The sequence below is a fragment of the Bos taurus genome, chromosome 4, assembly GCF_002263795.3.
Source record: "Bos taurus isolate L1 Dominette 01449 registration number 42190680 breed Hereford chromosome 4, ARS-UCD2.0, whole genome shotgun sequence".
NCBI classification, from domain to species: domain Eukaryota; kingdom Metazoa; phylum Chordata; class Mammalia; order Artiodactyla; family Bovidae; genus Bos; species Bos taurus.
This window is the reverse complement of record NC_037331.1, coordinates 92,691,010-92,711,610: the sequence shown is the minus strand read 5'-3', so window position 1 is coordinate 92,711,610 and position 20,601 is coordinate 92,691,010. Positions and strand designations below refer to the sequence as shown.

Genomic DNA, 20,601 nt, shown 5'->3' with positions numbered 1-20,601 from the left:
CACCATTTGGAACAGCAGGGCCAGGCTAGCAGGTCCAAGTCAGGAAATGCACTAAGGAGGAAGGTCTAAGGCTTGAATCAAAACAGAGGGACTAAGGAGAAAAATTGGCAAAAAGGAACATTTAAGGAGAGGCCTTTGGCTGGAATTCATTTCTGTCCCCTTATCCTTGTCCAGAGGAGTCTGAGCAGAGAAGAAAACACATGTCTCCTTTGGTATATGGCCTTACTTTAAAGTTTTAAATTAGATAAATAGAAGTGTGGCGAGGCATCTCTCAGTGTGCTTCATTTCCTTCTGTTACCACTTTTCTGCATCTCCCCTCTTCTCTGATTTCCGCCCTCCACCTTCCTCTTCAGCCCCGTTTTGTTCTCTTCCACCTCTTTTCTGGTTCTGGTTCTCTTTCCTTCCTTCTCTCTCTCTTGATCCTGGTCCTTCTGAGAGCGTATGTTCTTGTGCTGGAAGGGAGGTGAGGTGCAGTGATGTGTGGTGGTGAGGATGCAAAGTTACGGACCAGAATAATGCTGTAATAACGTTTCTCATCTGGAAGCCATGCTCCCAAGCGATTCTCCAGGGAAAGGCTGTGCTGTCAGCGTGAGATGATTCTAGTTTTTCCTTAGGTGCAGCTTTTCTCCTCCCCTCCATAAAGACAGTATCCCACAGAAAGCTGAATGCTGCAGGGTGGTGTTGGCAAGGGTCGTATGATTCTCTCTACTGTGAAAGGGTGGCTCAAATAGAACTTCCTGTGAGTATAGGAGAGAAAAACTTTCAATAAGATGTAGCTTGCCTTATGAGCTCTTCTATAGGCACCTAGATACTTCTGTTAGTTTTTTAAATCGTCAACTGTTGATAATAGGTAACTTGTAAGAGTTAGTGGCTTATTGATAATACTTTACTCTAGAAAACATAAACCACTGTACCTTCTTTAAGGATCTCTGGTCAGACAGAGGCACATAGGAAATACTTAATGAATGTTAAATGAATACGTGGATGGATGGATGAGCCTTGGTGCATGGAAAGATAAGGGCTGGGCCTCAGAGAAATTTGATCCCTACACCTCATCCCTCCTGGGCTTCCCTGGTGCCTCAGATGGTAAAGAATCTGCCTGCCTTGCAGGAGACTCGGGTTTGATCCCAGGTTCAAGAAGATCCCCTGGAGGAGGGCATGGCAACCCACTCCAGTATTCTTGCCTGGAGAATCCCATGAACAGAGGAGCCTGGTGGGCTGCAGTCCATGGCGTCATAAAGAGTCAGAGGCGACTTTCACTTTTGTTCCTCACAGACTTCCTCCTTCCCACTCTACACAGCAGAAGGTTGGGATTCCCATGGAGGCCAGAGAAGGAGAAGGAGCTCCTCCCTCTGCAGAGGCAGCCCCTCATGCCTCCCGCACAGCACAGAGAAGGCAGCTCTAATGACAGCCGTGTCCTGCTAGTCTCTGTCTCTTTTGAGCCACTTGCAGGAAGCCCAGGGGCCTCTGGTAGCTCTGGAGGTGCCACACTTAGGGTTTCACTCAGCCCAGTTGGAGGTAGAGAAGAACAGGGCAAGAAGAAAGAGTGTTGAGGCAGCTATGGCTGGTCCCCCACTCCCAACCCACAGCCTCCTGGAATCATTCCCAAGACCCTAGAACCTGAACCCAGGCTGGTCCCAGGAAGGCAGTGGATGATGCCGTCACCGTACCTATGAGTGGGGCCAGCTGAGGCCCAGTGGAAGCTGCCAGAGTGCTGAGGAGCGAGAGGGATTGTGGCCCAGAGGGGTTCTCTCTTTCCCACTCTCCATAGGTGAACGAATCCCTCCAACTGAGGTCACGGGTGCAAGGGATGGAGTCTTCACTCGGAGAGGTTTTTTTTCCTAGGTCAAAAAGGAATGCAATTGTTTGTACTTTAATTCACAGAGCACACTCACAGGTTCCAGCCAACATGTGTGAGGTGCTTATTATGGGCTGGGCACTGTTCCAAACAATTACACGCATTAATGCTCTTTTAACCCTCACAACAACCTCTGAGAGGTCAGTCTGCCATAGTCCCCATCTGATGCGTGAGGATTTTTAGGCCCCGCAAGGTGAAGTCACTTACTCGTGGTCACATCGTGAGGAGGCAAGGCCAGAATCCCAAGCCAGATAGCCAGGCAACAGAGCCCGTGTTTTTACCACTATACCATGTCAACAGGCAGTACCCATAAAACAAGGCAACCAACATGGCTTGGAGAGGTTAACCAAGTGAATTTCCCCAGGAGATTCAGCTAGCTGAACAGGCAATGCCCTTGAACCCAGATGGCCTGAAGCCAGAGCCTGTTCTTGGTCCACTTGGCTTGAGCTACTTAAGGGTGGCTCACAGCCCAGCAGCTTTGGCATCACCCAGAGCATGTGAGAAATGTAGTCTCAGGTCTGCCCAGATGCTCTGAATCAGAATCTACATGTTAACAAGATCCCTAGGGGGGCATTTGCACATTAAAGTTTTAGGAAGGACCAGGCAGAGCCTGGTGGGCTGCTGTCTGTGGGGTCGCACAGAGTTGGACATGACTGAAGCGACTTAGCAACATAGCAACAGCAATATAGATCACATCACCCACAAATGGGGAAGTGACATGTTCAACTACACAGGTACACTTGGGGATGCTGGCTTTTCCAAATGTAGCTCCCTCTGTCTCTCCCTCTCATCATCCAAAAGTCTTAAGAGGCTGGGGTGTAAGTGTCCTTCCAAACTGAAAGTGTACGCTACTTGGCCCAAAGAGAAAAGAGGGGTTCCTTCAGCTCCAAGGAAAGAACAGGGTCCTAAGGACATCCCAGGATCATTCATTGCAATCAGCCTAGGGACATCTTGGGAGCAACAGTTCCGATGTCAGAGATGTCCTGTGACTCTGAAATTCTAGCTGTTCTCTCAAGTCCTAGAAATAAGTTTGAAATATTCTCTAGCTTTATCTTCTTCGACACTAATCTCATGAGATATGTTTTGAGTGTGTGTGTATGTACGTGTGTGTGTGTTTGAATGTATGTGTAAAAACATTAATGACTCACCATTGTATTAACAATCACATAATATTAAAAAGCAATTCTAGACTTGCAGAAAATGTGGGCCAGCAGTCAGCTCCGCTTACCATAGAGAACAGAGGATGAAAACTGGCAGCCTCTAGGCTCACTTTGGTCTGCAGGTACCTTTTGTTTCCCCACTAAGTCTGGCCTATACTGTACTTTGTTGGGCTTCCCTGGTGGCTCCGATGGTAAAGGATTGTCCTGTGATGCGGGAGACTCGGGTTCAGTCTCTGGGTTGGGAAGATCCCCTGGAAAAGGGAATGGTAACCCACTGCAGTAGTCTTGCCTGGAGAATTCTAAGAACCAAGGAGCCTGAAAGGCTACAGTCCATGGGTTCACAAAGAATCAGACATGACTGAACAACTATCACTTTCACACTATAGATTTTTATGAAGTGGGGGGTGGGGGTGTATGTGATATAAAAATTCAGATTTTTGTTTTTTCTTGAAAAATCAGATTATCTGGCAATGCCAGGCCTGTGTTGCAGCATGGCAACCATTAATGAAACTTGAATTGAAACATTCACTTTTTCATTGCCACAGTCCCCATCACCCACTACTGTCTCTTCAGTGCTGAACCGTGTCAGCCCAGCTGTTGTTTTATGAATAATAGGGATGAGGGAAAAATTAGCCGTTTGTTCTATCTATGACACGTAGACTCTTTACTCCTTTATAACACCTGCAGATGTTTGAGTTTGAATCCCTGGTTTGGATAAAAGTTGGCACAGCTCTTCTGGGACCTACGCACTCCTCCAAATATAACATGATATTCTGGCTGCCTTATGAGCCAATTTGGAGGAATAATTTCTTAGGGATGTGGTGCATGAATATTTATTGAGCTCCTATTGCGTTCTCAGACCTGTGCTTCCCACTGTAGGAATCCAGAGGCATACAAAAAAGTTTAGCATTGTTTGAAGAAATAAGGCTTAAACCTATGAAACAATTAGGGAACTTATGTTATGAAAGAGAGGTTATGAGCAAGGCAAGATGTGCCTGGACAGGAAGGTGTTGTGATTGTTTAGTCTCTAAGTCGTGTCTGACTCTTTGCGACCCCATGGACTGTAGCCCTCCAGGCTCCTCTGTCTATGGAATTCTCCAGGCAAGAATACTGGAGTGGGTTGCCATTTCTTTCTCTAGGGGATCTTCCTGACCCAGGGATTGAACCCGTGTCTCCTGCATTGCAGACGGATTCTTAATGCTGAGTCACCGGGGAAGCCCCAGTTGTGAGTGTATCTGGATGATTAGGCAGGATTTAGAGTGGCGTCAGGAAGAAGGGAGCAGAGGAGGATGAATAAGTCATGGGAAAGGATAACTGAGGTTTGACCAGAGCAGAAGATTTAAGCTGGAGAAAAGAAGGCAGAGAGCTCCTGATTAAGAAGGAGAGAGTAATCAGGTGAGATGGGTAAGAGATGGAAGGCTCATGCAGGATCAGCCATGCCAAAATGAGTGGATTTGGGGTAAACTAGAACCTGAGAATACATCGGGAACTGGCTGCTGTTTCCAGAACATGTCATACTGTCTTACACAGACTCTGTGTCTCTTTCTAGGATCCCTGCCTCATCCGCCTCGGCCAGCCCACTTGTACTCATCCTCTGTGACTCAGCACAGACCCCAGGTCTTCTGGGACAGCTTCCCAGGAGGAGTGAGGGAGTTCTGCCTTTGTGCCCTCAAGACAGGAGCACCCCAGTCTTGAGCTTTGAATGTTGCCTGGAAGGAGAGGTTATGTGATTTGGGAATTTACCCATTCGACTCCAAAAACTATAAACCCCTGAATGGGGTGCTGTGTTTTTCTTCACTGTGACTCCAAAGCCTTCGACAGTGTTTGGCACTTACCAAGTGCCCAATATGTGTTTTTGAATGAATGAATGAACTAGCAGGAGATTGCTGCAGTGGCCCAGGCAAGAGATAATAAAGTAGACTAGGGTAGGATCTGTGGGCTTGGAAATGAACTCAAGAATGTAAAGAATATTTCAAAGAAAGAAACTGGGGTGATGTGGTGCCAAATAGACTATGGTGACTGCAGATCCCAGAAGAACTAGAACCAAGGTACAGGAGGATAATGGTGATCCTGACAGCAAAGGAAAGTTGGTCTGGGGGGCTGGAGGGAATTTTATTCCTATGTCTGCAGAGCAGAAAGATTCTCCAAGATGTGGGTGCTCTGTACCCTCCCTTACCTGAGCTGTCCTTTTTGTTCTCTGTCTTTTTGCTGCTCCTGGAACTCCAGTCATTTCAGGATCGAGGAAATGAAGGTCAGAAGGAAAAGAATAGAGCATGAGACTCTTGTTTTAAAGCTTGTTTTTCATTATATTTTTCCTGATGCAACAAAAGCTTTAGAGGCAGATATAAATATGAAAAAGGACAGCTGTGGCTATATTGGGTGGATGTGACCCATATTAAAGCACCAGAAGGAAAACTAGAGAAGGGGGAGGTAGAATGGGGTAGGGGTTTGGGGAGCAGAACCCTTGATGCTGATTTTGCTGAGGTGGAGTGGGCGTGACTCCATCTGTTTGGCATCTCAGCCATTTATTTTATTTGCTGTAAGTTGCATATTGCTGTTGATGTGCAAAAACTGCTAAAACTGCAACCAGACCAGAACCTGCCTAAATGAGGAGAAAAATCATCACTCCAGGGCTTCATGCTGGGAAATGAAAGAGAAGAAACTAAACATCTGTACAAAGTAATTGTTTGAGATGGGGAAGCAAAAATTAAATGTTCCCTGTTTCTCACATCCCTCTGATCCATCTTGGACATGACAGCCTGCACTCGGTTGCCATGGCTCCCTGGCTGGTCCCATCACACCTAGCCTGCCTCTCTTCAAATCGCTGTCACAGCAGCAGCCAGCTTGACCTTTTAAAAATGTAAATGGGATCACAGCACTTCCCTATTGAAAATGCTAAGGTTCCCATTACACTTAAAGCTTAAATCCATTGGCATGGCTTCCCAGGCCCTGCCTGGTTTGGGCCCTGCCCACTTCTACGTATGTCCTCCTACCAACATCCCCACTTCCTCTTGATCTTCCTTCCCTTTCTCTACACTGACTCATTAAGCTTCTTACTCAGGGCATAGCCTCAGTCTTACACCCATTTGTTCCCTTAGTCTGCACAGCTTTCCCCATCCTTTATCTGACTTCTGTGAGTTTTTCCTTTAGGTCTTCAACTTCTCTGACCTTTCAGAGATATTAAAATCTCTCTGTGCCAGAGATTGCCAGTAGGCCCCCAGCATCCCTTCTTCCCTTCTCCTGCTGAGGCAGAGCATCTAATTTTGTGCTGGGCCCATGGCTATGTGGAGTAGAGGCTTCATTTCCCAGCCTCCTTTGCAACTGGGTGTGACTATCATTATTCAGTCTCTAAGTCATGCCCCACTCTTTGCAACTCCATAGACTGCAGCACACGAGGCTCCTCTGCCTTCCACTATCTCCTGGAGTTTGTTCAAATTCATGTTCACTGAGTCAGTGATGCTATCTAACCATCTCATCCTCTGCCACCCCTTCTCCTTTTGCCTTCAATCTTTCCCAGCATTAGGGTCTTTTCCAATGAGTCGACTCATTGCATCAGGTGCCCTAAGTATTAGAGCTTCAGCTTCAGCAACAGTCCTTCCAGTGAATATTGAGGGTTGATATCCTTTAGAATTGACTGGTTTGATCTTCTTGCAGTCCAAAGGACTCTCAAGAGTCTTCTCCAGCACCACAATTTGAAAGCATCAATTCTTTGGTGCTTAGCTTTCTTTCTGGTCCAACTCTCACATCCATACATGACTACTGGAAAAACCATAGCTTTGACTAGATATAGGTGTGGCTAATGAGGTATAAACAGAGGCTGTCCTAAGAGTAATAAAGAAAATCTGTGAGTTAACATTTTGAGACAATCAAAAAGTTGCTTCAGAATATTTTGTTCTGGGAATTCCCTGATGGTCCAATGGTTAGAACTCTGCACTTCCACTGCCTGGGGTCAGGAGTTTCACCCTTGGTCAGTGAGCTAAGAGCTTGCAAGCTGAATGGTGTGGTCAAAAAAAAAAAAAAAAATCTGTATTAAGTCCAGAGCTCTCCTGTTCAGATTGTGATATCTTACCCTGGAACTTCTTCATTACAGATCTCTGTGTGATATACCAATGACAACCCCAGTATAAAAAATTCTTCAACAGCAGGCAACTAATAAGTCTTTTTCCTGTGTTATCACTTTTCTACTTTCAGCCCAAGTTAGAATACAAGTTAATATTTATTGAGAGTTAACTTATAACTGCCTCTAGATTTGCTGAGGACCAGCCAAGCACTTGATGCATATGGGTTCATTTTATACTGACACTATCTGGATGAGGTTGGCATTATCATAATTTCCACTCTACAGATCTGAAAACTGAGGCCCAGCAGAGTTAAGCAATGTGCCCAAGGGCTCATAGTCAGAGCAGTGACTTGGGTCCAAACCTATGTGAGCACTTAGCCACTATGAGACTTCGCCTCCTCTGAGCTCTCCTGATTTTCAGTTTATTATTGGCACTCATACATACAAAAAAACTTTCTTTTTTTAATTCTGTCTCTGAATTGCTGGTCCCTGTTATGACAAAATCTCCTTCTCTGGTGTTTTTCTCATCTGGTGACATTTACTAATTCATTTCTGTTCTCCCTTTTCTTTGACACCACATGTCAAGTTCACTGGAACGCCGGTTCCCACTTGAACTTTGCTCTCTGGCTGTGGTACCCTGAGGTCTAAGTGTGCTCTGCTTTTGTCTCTCTCATACCAACCAGTCCTAAGAGTCAACCTTAAGTCATCTGTACCTACAATGACATTTCCTCAGACATGGAGAAGACAGGCCTACATGAGGGAGCTTTCCAGAAAACACTTAAAAAAAATTGACCACAGAAGCTCCATAAAGTCCAAGCAGAGGCCAAGTATGTAGGTAAAGGAACTCAGTGATAGAGGATGTTTTCAACAATGTTTTGATTATTTCTCAGTAGGAAATCTAGGAACTAGATTAGAAATTAGGTTTTACTTTTCCACTGTGTCACTAATTTATTCTTAATATTGAAGAGGTTACTTTTCATTTTTTATGAATATCCTCCTCTGAAGTCAAGCCCACAGTGCTTGTGGAGGACAATCAGGCAAAGAGACCAGGAAAAGGTTTCCCTGAGTCAAGAATACAGACTGGATTGCATGTGGAAGGGCAGAATTTCATGTACTTCCTTGTGCCCCTTAACCAGATTACTTGGTTTCTGAGTCTCTGGGGCAGACCACCTGGGGACATCAGGCTGGCTGGATTTGAGTCATGTACCTGAACAGGTTGTGCTGATGCAAGTCCACAAAGATCTGACAGAGGGCCTCGCTCTCCCCTTTGGCCATCAGCTGCATGAGGCTCTCGCTGGGCTGGGAAGCTTGGGGTTTCTTCTGTACTAACTAGATGGAGGAAAGAAAAACAAAGCCAGGTTGTTAAGGTTTTAGCATCTCTGCATTTTCCTAATATCATGGTCTAGAACCGAAAGTGTTAGAACCTAAAGTGTTCCATCAGACAAAGCCATGCCAGCAGCTCAGAGAGGCAATTCTGAGGCTATATCTGTTTGTTTTGATCTCTATTGTTATAAATTTCCTTTGATGTCCTAAGAATAATATTGTTATTAAAAACTTTAAACATAATTTAGTGTAGGTAAGCTATTCTTAACATACCTTACTATGTTATTGAACAGTCTATTAATATAAACTTTAATTTAATAAACTTTAATTTAATAAACTTTAATGTTTTTCAAATTCATTAATATAAACTTTAATTTAATAAACTTTAATGTTTTTCAAATTCATTTATCTAAGAAATATCCTGTGTTGAGGTGCTTTTTATGCCAAAGTAAAATTGCCTCTTTTCTTGTTGCCTGTGATGCCCCTTGGATGTTCTGGTTGTGTGGGGGGGTGTGTGTGCGCACATGCTCAGTCACGTCAGACTCTGAGGCCCCATGGACTGTAGCCCACCAGGGTCCTCCGTCCATAGAATTTTCCGGGCAAGAATTCTGGAACGAGTTGCCATTTCCTCCTCCAGGGGATCTTCCTGACCCAGGGATCAAACCCGTATCTCTTGCATCTCCCAGGTTGGCAGGCAGATTCTTTACCACTGCACCGCCTGCTCACGTTCATTTAATATTAATATTTTCTGAACATCAACTATTTGCCAGGCACTGGGGAATCTCAGTGAAAAAAACAGATAAAAATCTCAGCCATTGTGGAGCTTATGTTGTAGCTCACGTCAGGCTTCAGTTCATTAGACTCCAAGGCCTGAGGCAAAAAGGCCCAGGTGGCTTCCCTGATTTCTATCAAATATTTAAAGAAGTAGTAACATCAATTCTTCAAAAACTCAGAAACAGAGGAGGAAGGAACACTTTTTAAATTACTCAATAAGGCAAGTATTATTCTGATACCAAAGCCAGGCTATCACAAGAACACTACAGACCAATATCTCTAACGAACGTAGGTGCAAAACTCTTTTAACAAAATGCTAGCAAACCAAATCAAACTATATAGAAAGGATCATACACATCGTAATGTAACAGAATTTATTGCAGGAATACAAGGCTGGTTTAACATCTAAGAATTAAAGTAATATAATATATGGGCTTCCCTGTTGGCTCAGTGGTAAAGAATCCACCTGCCAGTGCAGGAGACCTGGGTTCTATCCCTAGGTTGGGAAGATCCCCTGGAGAAGAAAATGGCAACCCACTCCAGTATTCTTGCCTGGGAAATCCTATGGACCTGGACAAAGGAGTCTGGCAGGCTACAGTCCATGGGGTTGCAAAGAGTTGGACACAACTTAGCAACTAAACAACAACAATATACTATATTAATAGAATAAAGAACAAACAATAGGATCATCTTAGTAGACAGAGAAAAAGCATTTGGCAAAATATAATACCCATTCATGATAAAAAAAACTCTTAATAAACAAGGAATAGAAAGGAATTTCCTCTATCTTATAAAGGGCATTTACAAAAATCCCATAGTTAATATCATACTTAGTGAAAGACTGGATATTTTCCCCCTAATACCTGGAATGAGGCAAGGATGTCTGCTTTTATTACTTTTATTAAACATTGTACTGAAGGTTCTAACTAATGCAATAAGCAACAAACAAATGGATCCAAATGAGAAATGAAATTAAGCTGTATTTATTTGCAGATAACAGGAATATGCATATATGTAGAAAATCCTAAGGAATCCATGAAAACTAATACAGCTAATAAACAACAATACACAAAAATCTATTGTATTTCTATATACTTTCAATAAGTGATACAAAGTTAAGACAACACAATTCCATTTACAATAATATCAACAACAATCAAATACTTAGCAATATATTGAACAAAAGTAGTGCAGAACTTATAAACTGAAAGCTGCAAACATTGCTAAGGGAAATTAGATTGATATAAATGGAAAGACTTTGTATACATATGTACTGAAAGACTCAATATTGTCAAGATGGCAATTTTCCCCAAACTGTTGTATAAATTCAACATGTCCTTACCAAATTCCAGCAGGTTTGTTTGTTTTTTTTTTTGCAGAAATTGGCAAGTTGATCCTAAAATTTACATGGGAATACAAAGGATCTGGAATTGGCTATTCCAAAACAATTTGAAAAAGAGCAAAATTGGAAGATTTACAACACCCAATTTCAAAAATTAAAATTCAGAGGTTTCAAAAAACTTACCATAAAGCTTCATTTATCAAGACATTGTGGTATTGGCAAAAGAATAGCAAACAGATCAATGGAACAGAACTGAGAAGCCAGAAATAAATCCTTACGTTTATGGTCCAGTGCCAAGACAATTCAACATGGGAAGGATAGTCTTTTAACAAATGGTACTAGAATTGTTATAACATCCACATGCCAAAAAAAAAAAAAATTACTTAAAAATGTACCCTTACCTCACATCATACAAAAATATTAACTCAAAAGGGATCAAAGACCTACATGTAAGAGCTAAGTCTAGTGACTTCCCTGGTGGTCCAGTGGTTAAGACTCCATGTTTCAAATGGCAGGGGCTCATATTCAATTCTTGGCTGGGGAACTAAGATCCCACATGCCACATGATGTGGCCAAAAAAAAAATTTTTTTTTTTTAAAGAAGTCTATACAACTTCTTGAAGAAAATATAGGATAACATATATTTTTTGTGACTTTGGGTTGAACAAAGAGTTTTTAGATAAAAGATCTATTAAAGAAAAAATTGATAAACTGCACTTCATCAAAATTTAAAAGTTTTGCTCCTTAGAAAACATCATTAAGAAAATGAAAAGACAACTCACAGACTGGGAAAAAACATTTACAAGTCATATATCTGATAAAGGACTTATATCCATAATATGCAAAGAGCTCTTACAACTCAATAAAAAAATGTTTTTAATAAGAAAAGATTTGATTAGAAATTTCACCAAGTATATATATAAATGGTTAACAAGTCTATGAAAAGTTTCTTGACAGGAAATCCTAATTAAAAACACAACATATCCCCTAGAATAGCTTTAATTAAGAAGATAATATCATTGTTGGTGAAGATGTGGAGAAAGCAAAACCCTCTCACATTCCTGGTGGGAATGTAAATGGTATAGTCACTTTGGAAAAAGGTTTGCCTGTTTAAACACAAACTTATCATATAACTCAGCAATTCCAAATTCTTGGAATCTACCCACAACAAATGAAAACATACCCTAACATACATCTATACAAAAACTTGTACACAAATGTTCACAGCAGCATTATTCATAATAGGCCCAAACGAAATAATCCAAAGGTCTCCCAGGTGGCCCAGCAGTAAAGAATCTGCCTGCTGATACTGGAGATGCAGATTCGATACCTGGGCCAGGAAGATCTCCTGGAGGAGGAAAGAGCAACCCACTCCAGTATTCTTGCCTGGAAAATTTCATGGACAGAGGAGCCTGGTGGGATGCAGGCCATGGGGTCTCAAAGAGTTGGACAGGACTGAGCACGCATGCATGAAAATGATCCAAATGTCCATCAACTGGTGATTAGACAAACAAAATGTGGTATATCCATGCAGTGGAATACTATTCCACAATAAAAAGGAAGAAATTATTGATAATATGTGACTCTAACATAGAGTTGGCCTCATGCTATGATATGAATGAACTTGAAAAACCTTATGCTAAATGAAAGAAGCCAGACACAAAACACTATATATTATAGGATTCCATGTATATGAAATGTTTCAGAAATATGAGTGGAGTTTGAAGACAGATCAGTGGTTGCCTAGGGTAGAAAGTAGGAACAAAATGACTGCAAATGGGCATGAGGGAATTTTTTAGGGTGATAGATATGGTGGTGATGGTTGCAGAACTGAAACTACTGAAAATGCTGAACTGTACACTTGAGTGAATTTTAATCAATAAAGTGATTAGAAAAGGCCTAAGGCAGGGATCTCCTTCCCAGGGTGCTCCCATATCAGCTTACCAAAGCTCTACAGCTCAGCTCTGGCCTTGGCTGGAGGAGGCCATAGTGTCCACTTACCTGTGAGTCTCCTGAGGGACTGCAGCTATTCTTGGGTACCAGGCAGTGAGTGACAAGAATCCTGGGGTCTTTGGTGGTGATGGACAGGCCCTTCTGCAGAATTTGAATGAGCCGGATCCAGAAGTGGAAGACAGTCTTAGGATGGTCAGGGTGGAGTTTTAGATAGTATATCTTCTCTGTGACTGTCCTCAAACGCAGGACACGTTGAAGGTGGTCAGAGACCTGGAGCTCCACAAACTTCAATGGGAGAATCCTGAAGACGCAAGGGAAGACATACATTGATAACACACATGGTCCAACGCTGTCTTCACTAAAATGAAGAGTGTCTCCTTTAGGACCAAGGCTTTGGGGGTGGGTAGGAGTGAATGGTTAGCACAGTGGTTCTCAAACTTCAGGGAGATCAGATTCACCTGGGGAGCTTGGTTAAAATGCAGACACCTGAAGATACCCCCAAAGATTCAGATTCAGTAGGTCTGGGGTAGGGCCCTGGAATCTGCATTTTAACCTCCACCTTTCCTGCCACGATTCTCATGCTGGTGTTCCCTGAATCCTGCTTGAGAAGGGCAGCCTGGGAGTAAGATAGCTGAGATCATAGGGAATTTTAATTTTCTTCTGGATAGAAAAATAGGAGCTGGGTCTCACTGTCCAGCTTGTCCATTCATTGACCTTAAGGCCCCAATTACTCTTCCCAAAGGAGCTAAAGTTCAGGGAGCTGGCTTTGGATCTGGGATTAGTCAGCTGAACTGGGATGCACTTGCTGTAGGGGGTGCTTAGAACATAACGGAGAGGTTTATTATTGAAGCACCATGGAGCAATGAAAGGTTAACTTGGGCCTCTGGGAATATCTAGAGATTCTTGAGATATCCTGCAAATTACTTGAAGAGGCTCAAGCATCTAAAGGGGCCACTGCACACTGCTGTATTCAAAATGAATAACCAGCAAGGGTATAGCACATGGAACTATACTCAGTGTTATGTGCCAGCCTGGATGGGAGGAGGATATAGGGGGAGAATGGATACAAGTATATGTATGGCTGAGTCAGTTTGCTGTTCACCTGAAACTACCACAACATTGTTAATTGGCTATACCCAATACAAAATAAAAAGTTGGAAATCTGAAAAAATAAAGGGCCATTGCATCCCGGACAAACATAATATTACAGTTCCAAGTAAGACTTCATTCAATTCACTTTACCAGTAGGAAAACTGAAATGCATCAAGTAACTTGGAACTCAAAAATTGTTTTGAGTCTGCTGCTGCTGCTGCTGCTAAGTCGCTTCAGTCGTGTCCGACTCTTCGCAACTCCATGGACTGCAGCCTACCAGGCTCCTCTGTCCATGGGATTCTCCAGGCAAGAGTACTGGAGTGGGTTGCCATTGCCTTTTCTGGTTTTGAGTCTAGTCAGTTGCATAAGGTTTAGAACCTGCATCTCCCAACCAATGCTTCATCTCCTAGACCCCTTGGCTTCCTTGTCCCTTGCCCCAAAGTAGAGAGACTTCCTAAGAATTCAGTGCAGTGAGTGCAACAAGAAGGAAAGTGGGGATGTAGACTGGCCCTCCTTCCTGTCCATGTTACATGCCTCCCCCTTTGCCCCACTTCAGGATGCTCACCTCTTCAGGATGATCTTGGGGGCTGTGGATGGTTTGTTCCATGTCTGGTTCTGCCCGTGGTGCCATTTGACACTGGCCATGAGGAGGATGTTGGGAAGAGGCAGGCAGGGCACGGAGGAGGTCACCCCCAGGGCCATGGTGTTGTAGGTTTTGTAGATGTCTATCCAGTCCCTGCCCTTTCTGACCTGCAAAGCAGTCCCCCAGCACAGTCTGAGCGTTTGGCAGGAGCAGCAGCATGTTTCACGAGAGAGCGTCTCAAACTCGGCACTGTTCACATTTGGGGCTGGATAATTCTTTGTTTGGGGGGAGTGGGCTCTCCTGTGTGTTGTAAGGTGTTTAACAGCATCCATGGCCTTTGCCCAATAGTTGCAGATAGCAGTGACCACCCCAACCCCACCCCCAAACTGTGACAATCCAAAATGCTTCATTCAGACATGGCCAGTGGCTTCAGACATGGCTCCACTACTGGTGGGGGCAAAGTCATCACTTGTTTGGAACCACAGTTAAACCTATATTGGTTAAACAACTGTAACAGTATTTACTTTGCCTATTGTGGGTTGACCAAAAAGTTCATTTGGGTTTTTTAAGCTGATGTGGAAAAATAGGATGAACTTTTTGACTAACCCAATATTAGCAATTGCCCACAAGAGTTCCCTGAACATGTGTCACACTTCCCATGAATCCTCCCCAGACCATTTCCTGGCTTTTAATTAAAAAACCTGTCCTTTGGCACTTTCTTGGGAGCCCTATTATCTCCTGCATCTTTTTTTCACTGTCAGGCCCCTGTAACCCCCAAGTGCTGCTTATTCTGGGTCCCATCTGGCCTAAGGAGAGCCCAGGCAAGGAAACAAAATGCACTGAGTGCTCCTGTACTGAGGCCTTTCTTCCCATGTTTCCCAGCCAGGTCAGTCCCACCTCTTTTACAACAGAGAAAACTGGTGCGCAGGTCACCTGCACCATGACATCCCCTGACGAGAAAAAAATGGACCAGACTCTGAGCCTAGATCTCTCTGGGTGCCCCACTTCTATTCTTTCATCCATCAGCATTTCTGCTCTAAAGCCGTAAATAGCATCTCATTTTACTGCCTTTTTGTTCACCTACTTTGAACTGACAGCCTGGAGGATGAAGTAAACTAAGGGATTCAGAGATCAAACCCTCCCCTCAGAGCAGAGAACCCTGGACCTCTCTCTCCAGAGTGACTGCAGGAGAAAGCCTATCTGGGGCTCTGCAATGTCAGGGTCAGGTGTGGGTAGCCTTGCCTTTGGTTCCTCTCTTTGCCTCAGTTGTCACTCCACTCCAGTTCCGGGGACAGACTCTCCGTCACATTGTGGGAAGAGATTTAGAGGAATCAAGGAGTGCCATTCGGAGCGGCCCAAGAGTACCTGGACAAAGTTGCTTTCAAACACCACTGATTCAGGAAACAGGTTGAATTCTGGAGAATGAACCATCTGGCCGAGCAGTCCCTCCTCCACACCCAGGCCCACTCCAGGATTTGGTTCCCCATCCACAGGAAAGAGGCCCCTGAATTCTTCCCAGGCATTCAGGGAAGGGAAGGTTGGATAGGATCTTGTGACTTTTACTGTCTTCTTCGATTTGTTCCAAGTCTTTCTATGTGGAACTGATGACAACATTTCCGCACATAGTCAGGGGCCTGCTGCGCATTTGTCCTGGGTCCTCTTTCTTCCCTCCTGGCCTTGGGCAGCCAGCCAAGGCCTGGGGCCACCAATCAGCTCACAATGATGAATGGATGACATCATGAAAAACCAGGGCAGGCCTGCGGGAAAGGGAAATGAAGAGGAGCCTCCCTTTTCCTCCAGAGTGCTTTCACAGCTTGCTGCGTGCCCCGACAGGCCCCAGCCCCCTTGGGACCTGAGGACACAGCTCCCCTAGAACTTGCTGACCCAGGCACAAAGCAGAAAAGGAAGGCTGTTAGGAAGCTCCTTCCACTGTTAAGAAGCTCCTTCCGCTGTTAAGAGGAAAGTCCCCTCCCTGCCTTTCAAGCCTCCCTTACTCCAAATGTGACCTACCCCCAAAGAGTTTTAAGGGCGGTGGTTGATTAAAACAGTTTTCCTGAGTTCTGTACCATGTGGGCCCCATGTGCCCTGGTCTATCTGCAGTAGCCTCTGCTGGTTCTGGGAGAAGCTGCAGGACTGTAGGTGCCTGCTCTATACTTTGCTACCACTGTCTGGCTACTTCTGCGGGGCTAATTTCCCTAAGGAAGTCAAACTGAAGAACAGTAGGAATAAGTGGTTTCTTACCCAGAGGCTGGCTGGGTGGGGGTGCCAGCTGAGAGGAACAGAATCCCAATGAGCCGCTCTGCTAGATCAACACGCCCTGCTTTTTCTCAGAGAGGGAGCCTGCCTCATCGCTGAGCCAGAGAGAGGAAAAAAGAGCCCAGATCTTGGGGCAGTTAGATAAGAGGCAAAGAACCCAGCAGACTGACCACCACTCCTACTGACCACTACCACTATTTCAGGGAGAAATCCTAGTTTGAACAAAATTCCAGACTCTATTAACCACCAAGGTAAATTCCCTCATCAAGGTCAAATGCAATCAATTTAGAAAAGCAATATGACAACCAAAATATGCAAAGTACAAGCGGGGAGGTTTATTTCTGTATTTCATTATCAAGCCAGGGAGAAGGCTGAAAGGTCACGAGGCTTTCCTTTGCTGATTCCATCACCCCCCTCTGGTTGTTTCTATTATGCTCCAGCTCTATAGGCTCTCTCATGGGTACAACAACTTCTACCCTCACGTTCCTTGTTTTCCTTTGTTTACCGTGTGGGGAAATGTCTTCTATGGTAACATTCTCTAGGGATGGGGTCAGAGACCACATCCTGTGGTTTACATTTCCCTGGAAACAACACGCAGTAAAAAGTGATGATAATTAGTACACTGATACGATGCTTTTCACAGCTAAAGCTTACATGCTGCAGTAAAGCTTAGATGTATGGTTTGGATATATTTGACCATTGGGTCTCTAGTAATTGAGCGTCTGGTTTTTAGTTGGCATGAGTTTGTGGAATGAAGATTGTGTTTCCTGGCCTCTGTCTTGGCTAGCTAAGGCTATAGGGCAAAAATGATGCAAGATCAGGAGTTGGATGAAATTTCTGTAAGGAATCATCATGGGAAGGGGGTATGCTCTTTTTCACTCACTTTTCCCTTCAGACTGGAATATAGACTTGATGGCTGGAGCTTGAGCAACCCTACTGGGCCATGAATTGGCATGCTAAGGATGGTAGCATAGCAAGATAAAAGGGCTTCAGTTCCTTGAGGATCATAAAATTATACTAGTCCTGGACTCTTACTTTGAACTTCTTCTAAGTATGAAAGAAATAAAGGTTTCTTTGATTTTGAATCAGGCTTAAAAAATAGCTGATAGAACTATATAAAATGTCTATATACTCCTCTGGACTAATTTTACAGGAAGTTATGGTACTATTTACCAATAATTCTAAGTAATGAAGAAAATAGGCTTAACTTTACAATAAAATTGGACCTTAAGAATGACAAACAAGTAACTTTTGGAAAAAGTTGTTTAATATATATTCTAGTAACATTCACTGGTTTTGTTTTTATGTGTATACACTGTTGATGTTGTCACAATTATTGAGTTTTGCACATTTACTGATGAGCACTTTGGTGAGAGTCTCCTTGAGTATGTTGATTGTCCTTTGGTTTGAGGTTAAAGTCACCTTGTCAGGGTTAGGCATCATTTCAAAAGCTTTCTCAAGAATGACTAGGATATCTGGTTGTCAGTTGAGGCTAGGCCCAGGTTTTGTGGAGTTTAAAGCTTATACAGTTTTGGAGATTCTTAAAAATAAAAAGACTGGAGAGAGGGGTGTGTCAAGAGTTATTGTTTAACAGGTACAGAGTTTGAGTTTGGAAAGATGACCAAGCCTTGGAGATGAGTGGTGATGATATTTGCACAACAATGTGAAGGTATGCACTACCGCTGAACTGTAAACCTAAATGGTTAAAAGAGTGAACTTTTCATTATGTGTCTTTACCACAATTAAAAATTCTAGAGAAATGAAAAATGAGATTTAAAAATCCTACAAAAGTGTATGGTACAAAATTGTTGGAGGGATGTCCTCCTAGACCTTGGAAGGGCACATGAGAAGGGACCTTGAAACTTAAGCTTTATTATCTCCATGGTAAATATTTTAAATATAAAAGTAAAGTGTTAGTTGTTCAGTCATGTTTGACTCTTTGTGACCTCATGGACTATAGCCCTCCAGGCTCCTCTATCCATGGAATTCTCCAGGTAAGAATACTGAAGTGAGTAGCCATTCCCTTCTCCAATTTTAAATGTGTCACTATTAAAAAAAAAATACCACATAAAAAGTATATGTACTTGTAGAATATTAGAAAATACAGACAAGCTTAAAAACAAATAGCATATTCCTACCACCTAGAGAATATCACTCACTGTAACAGCTACCTGTGTGTGTACTAAAATGAGATCATACTGTAAAAATGGTTTTATAACATTTTTATCCCTGTTTTGTTTAGGCAACACTTTCTACCTTTGTGTTTTAGTTATTTTATCTCATCTCATTTAGTTTCCAGGCCATATTAAAATTTTTCCAATTATTCTTAGCTGGTTTATCCATATCAGTATCCAATCAAGGACCCTAATACCTGTTAAGCTTAATCTCGTCCAGTCCCTTTTTTAGAACACTTACCAGTGGAAACAATTGAGTCAGTTGTCCTACAGAATGTCCTTCTGTATTTCTCTGGTTTTCCCTTGTGTTAGCTTTCTTCTCTAGCTACTACATTTCCTATGAAATAGAAGTTATATCTCAAGGGCAAATGGATTCAAGTACTAGTCACAATTTCTTAGTAAAGAGCTACCATGGGATCTACGTGAGATACTATTCTCCTCTCCCAAAGAATGTCAGTAGAAAAATACATATAAAGAATACACATCAGAAGAAAAATGATTTCAGAAAATAGAATAAGTTCTTTGAAAAGTATCACTCTAACTGAATACAATATGAGACCCTATGAAACAAAAATTCAGAGATACCAAAATTATATGAAAAGGAGACTTGGAAAGATAAGGAAAGAGATAGAAGAAAAATACACTATCTGAAAGTCACATTAGAAACCACACGAAGTAGAGTTGCTATAACAGAAAAGTGAGTCAGTGCCATGGATAACAGATGTGAGAATATCACACAGACATAAAAGAGAAGTACAAACAGATGAAATGATTAGAAAGAAAATGGTAGCTATGTGAGATGTTTATATTGATCCAACATACAGCTAGAGTCCTGATGAAGAGGGAACAAATGAAATTGAAAAAGTAGTCACAAGCATAAAAGAAAAGCCATTTCTGAAACAAAAAGACTCAGCTTGGCAAGTGAACAGAATTTCCTATATTCCAGGTAAATTGAGTAAAGAGACTATTGAAATCAGAATAGCTCTTGTGAAGTTCCTAAATCTTAGGGATAACAAAAGCTTCCTACTATAAACATCCCAGCAGAAGCAGCAGACCATCTACCAAGAAGAAAATGAGACTGACCTTGGACTTCTTTTCAGCAGTTTTAGATGGCATAGGAGAATGGAACAATGTAGAAAGAATGTTGAGGAGGAAAGGATGTGACTCAACAATTCCATAAGTGGCTAGAAATTAATTCAAGTGTAAAGGTAGCAAAAATAATCTTCAAACTCTAGGCACTCTAGAATAAGGAAAACCATAAGCTGATTCTTTGAAAAAAAAATTAGATGACCCACTATCTAACAGTTTAAAAGTTTTTAAAAGGAAGACAGAAATCATAAAACTTGAACTAAGAAAACACAAATAAGTACAAGTAAGAAGGACAGGTAATGGTAGTCACATGAAGCTTAGAGCATAAAATAGGTAGTCAGAAGACCCCAAAATACAGTGACTTAAACTAAGCAGAATTTTTATTCTCTCTTACATAGTAGTCCAAAGGAATGTAGTCTACAGCTGGTAGAGTATCTCTGCCATTCTCAATACGTGACTTCCATCTCTGAGTTCCAAGGTGACTGCTTCAGTTCCTGCCATCAATGTTTGCATCCTGGCCATTGAGAAGAGGGAGAAAGGGAGTGTACACTCATTCCTTTTAAGGGCAAGACCTGGAAATGACATAATCACTTTTGCTCACATCCCATTGGTTGGAATTCAGTCACATGACCACACCCAGCTACAAGGGAAGCTGGGAAATGTAGATTTTTTAGCTGAGTGAACGTGAGTCCATGTAGAACTGGAAAGTTCTATTACTTATTATTTAAAGATGAAGGATATTGATGGATTATCAGCGACCTCTGCAAAGAAGCCATGTCACAGAATTACTCCCTCTGACACCCACAGTAAATACATAATATTTTTTAATAGCAAAATTTTAACTATTGACAGTCTAACCAGGAAAGAGGTTAAATGGTGGTCAAAGGATAGGGAAAACATAAAATCTGGGTATGGCCTGATAATAAAGAAAGCAAGTG

General features: G+C 42.6%; 1 protein-coding gene across 3 annotated transcripts; it reads right to left on the bottom strand.

Annotated features, from left to right (window-relative positions):
• Positions 1 to 99: 99 nt before the first annotated feature.
• On the bottom strand, positions 100 to 20,228 carry GARIN1B (golgi associated RAB2 interactor 1B). 3 transcript variants are annotated; one of them, XM_024990831.2, is made up of 8 exons: positions 20,058 to 20,228; positions 15,510 to 15,901; positions 14,127 to 14,311; positions 12,518 to 12,770; positions 8,286 to 8,407; positions 5,195 to 5,238; positions 1,671 to 1,841; positions 100 to 737 (listed from the first exon to the last, which is right to left on the bottom strand). In XM_024990831.2, the coding sequence occupies exons 2-8, from the start codon at positions 15,756 to 15,758 to the stop codon at positions 724 to 726; spliced, it is 1,038 nt and encodes a 345-aa protein (XP_024846599.1). In that variant the 5' UTR covers positions 15,759 to 15,901; positions 20,058 to 20,228; the 3' UTR covers positions 100 to 723.
• Positions 20,229 to 20,601: the final 373 nt, after the last annotated feature.

Excerpts from the sequence above, each read along its gene's own strand:
- GARIN1B (XM_024990831.2), bottom strand. The coding sequence starts at position 15,758 with ATGTTGTCATCAGTTCCACATAGAAAGACTTGGAACAAATCGAAGAAG. Across the intron at positions 14,312-15,509 it reads TTGAAAGCAACTTTGTCCAG|GTCAGAAAGGGCAGGGACTG; the intron begins GTACTCTTGGGC and ends ACTGCTTTGCAG. Across the intron at positions 8,408-12,517 it reads GTCCCTCAGGAGACTCACAG|TTAGTACAGAAGAAACCCCA; the intron begins GTAAGTGGACAC and ends TCCTCCATCTAG.